The following is a 6000-nucleotide window of genomic DNA, read 5'->3' as shown; positions in this document are numbered from 1 at the left end:
GAAACCAGCTGCTGCTTTTATAACTGTTATATCGTTCTGTCTATTGAACAACCCTATAATTAATTTTCACACCATCCCCCATCGTGGATTTTCGACACAGTCTACATTTTAGGAGAAAATATGACTAAAGAGCAAATTATTGTGACAAATAAATATAAATTAACATGGGTTTGTTTTTTGGAAAAAAAAATACATCGCTTTAGGAATAAAAATTGTCATTGGTTGGTTTAATATTGAAAATTTGATGTTTTAAAATCAGAATATAATGAGTAAAATATTCATATATTTTAATTTTAAAATGCGTACTTATAGTCCGGGAGATGCACGGTAAAAATTTTTGTAAGGTACATGATTGTAGATTTTAATACCAGTCAAGCATATCTACCTGTATGCCGTTTTGCAGCAAGGCTCGATCTTAACAATCAGTGGAGGGGAAAAGAGAGATATAATATCACTGATTTAGTTGGCTGAAAATTGATTATGTCAAAATTCTGTTATTATACAATTTTTAAACCAAAATTAAGGCTCCATCAAGAGTAAAATTCTTGTTTTGCCTCCCTCTTCCTTAGGCCAAAATATGAGTTAAAATTAAAAAAAAAAATCTACTAATTTTCTTCAGCAATTTTGGATGCTTGATTTTAGGCTTTATTATGGACAAAAGCCATTAGATTAGTATAAGAAGAAATATTTGCTGATTATAATTTACTTGGCGGAAACATTTTTACCTGAAAATAAATAAATTCTAGAAATAAAAATTTTCCGAACAAAAATTGTTTTTTTGTGCAAAGAATAAGAATCTACTAAATAAAATATGTCGTTCCATTAAAAAAAAAACACAGTGTTGACATGTTTGATTTTTAATAAGTTCCCACAAAAAAACTAAATGCTGAATTTTTGCTAGTAAAATGAGCAAATGCACCTTTTCTTATTATGGATTAAACTCTTTAAAAATAACCCCGTATTTTAAAATATTTGAATGTAATTTTAAGAGTATAAATGATTTTTTTTCTTGTGATTTTAGGGATTAAAATATGTCGACTGGTCGTATGAATACAGTGGCCAAACCACAGCCTGAAGATCCGGAAGAGCTAGTGATTTTAGAAGCTTTACGCTTAACACCGCGTGAACGGGAAATTATACTTGATGTGTTACGGCGTGATGAAGTATTAAGGAAACGTAATCAGCAACGAGTCATGTAAGTAAAACATTATAAATACTGATATTATTATCACACAATTTTGTCGAATCGAAACACATTGCTGATAAATAATTAATATAGTATTTCAAAATGTTTCATAACCGATTTTTTGATCGAAGGGCATGTTATGAGTTATTGGAATTTCAAAAAAACCTTCTTTTTTTATCGAAAAATCGATTTTTGAATAAACTTTTCAATATTTTTCAAATTTGCTAAAACGTTCTTTTTTGGTTTATTCAGGGCTAAATTTTCGTTTAGTAATATTTTTTTTTATACGGAACTACGTAAATCGTTTTTTACCAACTTTGGCCGATTTTTTATGTGATCCCCTAATGTTAGCTTGTATTATTAATAATGGGGGTTTAACCTCCGTATTTGTGACATACGCCTTATCACAGAGGCCACCCACACCATTATTTGTTAATCTTTATTTATTTAATTACAATCATATTTACAATTACATTTTTGAAGTGGGTGGAGTCGGTCACGTTGTGATTAATGTGAATGTGATCTATTATGCACTCCCATTAATTATAAATTGTACACACTGCCGCTGCATGGATTCGAACCCGCAACCTAAGTCTAAATAGTCCTACGTTGTAAGACGACGCCTTAGACAGCTCGGCCATTTAGACTCTTACCTTGTAAAAAATCAGTGTATTGGATTAGAAAATATTCGATTTCTTACATTAATTGGTTTCCTATATCTCGGTTACGAAAAATTAACATTTCGCTCAAAATAGACAGACTAAAATTTACATATTAATGTTTGTTTTGCGCGCTCTAGTGGCGAAAATAATATATACGGATCGATTGAAAATTTCAAACTTTACAATTTTGAACTACAATGTTTTGCCTATAAAAAGCAAAGTTTTTTTATAAATTCTAAAAAACTGCGAAAATTTTATATAAATATAGATTTTTCAAAAAATACGAAAGATTGGTAACAATCAAAATATACAGATCAGTAGGAACTTTTACGCTTGGCAAATTTTAACTGAAGTATTTGTTCCTTAAAATGCACAGTTTTAAAAATACACGGAGAATAGTACATAAATGTCGATTTTTCAGAAAATATGAAAGACAGAAAAAAAATATGAAAATCAAATACATAAATCAATCGGAATTTTACGTTCGTCAACTTTGGGTGAGCCTATTTTTTCTCTTAAATGCATAATTTTAGAGTAAATTGCAAACAAAAATGCGGTAAAACATGGAAAATCGTATATTTTTCCGAAAATACTCTTTTTTTCGGTTCATATAAAAATTGGCATTCTTTAGGTAAAAAGCTTATACTTGGCATAGGTAGGGAGGGCATTGCTACTTTTCAGATTTCTTTGAGTTTCACCTTATTTGATTAGAGTACTATGTATATATGTGATAACTTTTCCATTTTTATACCATGTGTATGAAATATACCAAGGTATAGTAAGTTTAGTCCCAAGTTTGTAACGCTTAAAAATACTATGAACAAAATTTTGGTATAGGTGTTCATAAAATCATCTAATAAGTCCATTTCCGGTTGTCTGGCTGTCTGTCTGTCATCTGTCCGTCTGTTATCACGATTATTCAAAAATGAAAAGAGATATCAACTGAAATTTTTAAAGCGTGCTTAGTACGTAAAAAGTGAGGTCGAGCTCGTAAATGAGCAACATAAGTCAATTGGGTCTAGGACCCATCTTGTAAACCAATAGAGATAGAACAAAAGTTTAAATATAAAAAATTGACAACTTTTGTTTGAAACATTCTTTCGTAAACAACACTGTTTACCCGTGAGAGCGCAAATTGTATAGTATGTATTATATGGGAAAATCAGTTATATATGTGTCACATGTATGTATTTGTAATGTGACAGTGAGAGTAATCAACACTGTCTATACATGGTATTTCAACAATTAACTCAGTCAATTATTTGTTTTCACTTGTTTTAACTATGTCCATTTTTCACATTAATGGAGAAAAAACATATGTTTGATTATTTTCTTATATATATAATTTACAAATGATTTAAAAACAGTTTAAGGATAAAAAAGGGCTCGTCAACATCTCATTCGTATAAAATTAAAATGTGAAATTACATAAAATCTTTTTGTGTATTTGATAGCTTTAGGGCATTACTCGACTACTTACGTAGGTATGTACGTATTCACTGATAGTATGCATATTCGGGTTGTATTACACTACTTTTAATGCTCTGAAAATTTTTATACACAATGTCACAAAAGCCACTAAGACACTTTAAAATACAAAAACCTTTTTAAAAAATTTTGTGTATTCTTTTTCAAGTGGGTTTGACAAAAGGTTTGATTTTTTTTTTTTTAAAGATGAAGTTGAATTAAGTCTAATTAAATTCTGAAAATATTAAGTGGGGGGGGGGAGGTTGCTCGATTATTTAAATAAATAAAGGACTTCAAAAGTAGGCATATTTAACATTGATGTTATTGGAAAACGGTAGTTGGATGATATGTATTCACAGTTTTCTCCAAAAAAAAAACTATTTAAATTAAAGTCAAAACCTTCATAAATTATTGAAAACAAAAATAAACTCGTTGTGCCCGGCTTCTTAAGGATGTATGAACACGGTAGTGGGGACATAAATGACAAAATATATATTTTCAATTTTGATGGTGAATTATGTTATAACTTGACAATATATCACGAAAAGTAAAAATAAAATTTTTCGATATCTGAAGTAATTTTCAAAATATCAAAAATTGAAAATATTGTTTAATTATTTAGCTTTCAATATTTCGAAAACCAAGGCAGATATCGAAAAATTGTGTTCTTATTTTTCGTCTACATTCATGGAGTTATAAAAAAATTCAACATCAAAGTTTTAAATATGGTACAAATTTCAACCATAAGTCTAAACTTGCCTTGGCCACCTTGTACCACCTAAAGTATCTGACAAAACGATTTCTACATTTATTATTCAATTATCTTCCTATTAGAATAACACTAGTCAGAATTTAAGCAATAATACTCAAATTGAAGAGTATACGAAAAAGAGATTTGAAAATAAGTTGAATCATCAAAGTTGAAAATAAGGTACAAATAATTTCAACCACAAGTTTAAAATTGTCTGGGCGCTCGAACTACCTTAAGCTTGTTCTATACCAGTTTTTATTAAATATGATTTTGTGCCTATAGACACCGTGACTGACTGCAGCATGAATGAAGTCGTGTTCTTTTTATTGGGCTGCTGGGTGTGTATATAGGAAATATCACAACAAATGTTAAATTTCATGTAGTTTTATGTGTGTGATTTATCGATGCAATCTAGCGACTTCCTATATCCCATACACAAGAAAACCACACAAATGGTTCAATTTTTCCCATTTTTTTTAAGTGTTTAGGTCTATTATGGCAACGGTCTATTTAAAGAGAAATAACAAAACATATGTGCACAAATCATCTGTCAGCTAACAAATTGACTTCCACTAGATATATACAGAATGTTAGATTTACATCTAGGCATATAAATATCACGAGTATGACGGAATACATGCGTTAAGCAATGCATCTAAGTGAAAGGTATTATATATATGTGTGGAAGCTTCGATATGCGTTGAGATAGTTGTAAGACGCTTGGAGAGTGGGAGTTTCTTAGTTGAATAGATGAACTACAACAGATAAGCCACGATGCAATTCACTTTTGCAATTTCATATAACACCTATAATACCTCTTATTTTGATGCATTGCTTAACGCATGTAGTCTGTTATACTCGTGATATTTTTATGCCCAGATGTAAATCGAACATTCTGTATATAGTGTAAAAGGTAGTTCAAAGAGTTGTATTGCGTGGTGAATTTGAATTTGACCATCAATTCAATTTTGGAGATTATTTTGTATTTTCAAATGGAAACCGGTAATGTCTCGAACAACAAACAAAATTTTATATCGAAACATGTATACATGTTCTGGGGTAGCTTTGAGTCTTAAAATCGTGAAAATGGGCTTAGAGGACATTAAAGACGACTTCAAGGTATATTTTAAAGCCATCACTGAGTACAATTCTTCTTTTTTTTTAAGAAAATTTTTTATTTAAAAATAATTTACCAAATTTTACAAAAATGTACATTTTATTTTTATTTTGAAGGACAATTTCTTCTTCATTAAATGTTTTCAGTTTTAATGGATTTTTATTAAAATAATTATGTAAGTATTTATAATTTATTCCACTTGATAATGTAAATGGAACTACACTTGAAAAAGCGGGAAAGTGAAGATGCCACAACACTCTCAATCTCCAGTGAATTGAGAAAGCGAGTGAGTCTAAAATCCTCAAAAATCGATTCTACGGGTCAAAAAAGTCTCTACTAATATTAGACAAGTACATAATTTGAAAGCTCAATAATTCGAAAAGTATAACAACCTTACCAAATTCATTTTTTAAATTTTTCCATATTATTTGATAGATGCTTGTACTGCCTAGAATAAGAAAAAAAATTTTTTTTTTAATTTTGGGATATCTTGAAAATATCTTGAAAATGGTTAAGAGAGATTGCATATATGAACTTTAGGACGTTGGATCGATAGGAAAAAATGCGTTTTTGCAATTTCCAAAAAAGAATTACGAGTAAAAATCGGTAGACTGAGTTTAAAACCATAAAAAATCAATTTACGATTAAAATAACAGAAAATATGATGTAAATAGCATGTCAAACACTCCATGGCTACAGAAACTTAGCTAGTAACTGAAGTGTATTGAAAAATTGTATAATGTTTTGATATACCCTGTATAATTACTTACCTAGGTTTCATCTAGTTATATAGATAATTATTAGAATATATACCTTA

General features: G+C 29.4%; 1 protein-coding gene across 1 annotated transcript in view; it reads left to right on the top strand.

Annotated features, from left to right (window-relative positions):
* Nucleotides 1-1031: 1031 nt before the first annotated feature.
* The window catches only part of LOC123305822 (serine-rich adhesin for platelets-like), a 233997-nt gene continuing 229028 nt past the window's right edge, over nucleotides 1032-6000 (top strand). Inside the window, exon 1 of the mRNA XM_044887655.1 lies at nucleotides 1032-1195. Within this exon, the coding sequence (XP_044743590.1) occupies nucleotides 1032-1195 (164 nt within the window). The remainder of the gene's footprint in view (nucleotides 1196-6000) is intronic.

The sequence above is a fragment of the Chrysoperla carnea genome, chromosome 1, assembly GCF_905475395.1.
Source record: "Chrysoperla carnea chromosome 1, inChrCarn1.1, whole genome shotgun sequence".
Lineage (NCBI taxonomy): Eukaryota > Metazoa > Arthropoda > Insecta > Neuroptera > Chrysopidae > Chrysoperla > Chrysoperla carnea.
The sequence above is the reverse complement of the archived record's forward strand: the minus strand, read 5'-3'. Positions and strand labels throughout refer to the sequence as shown.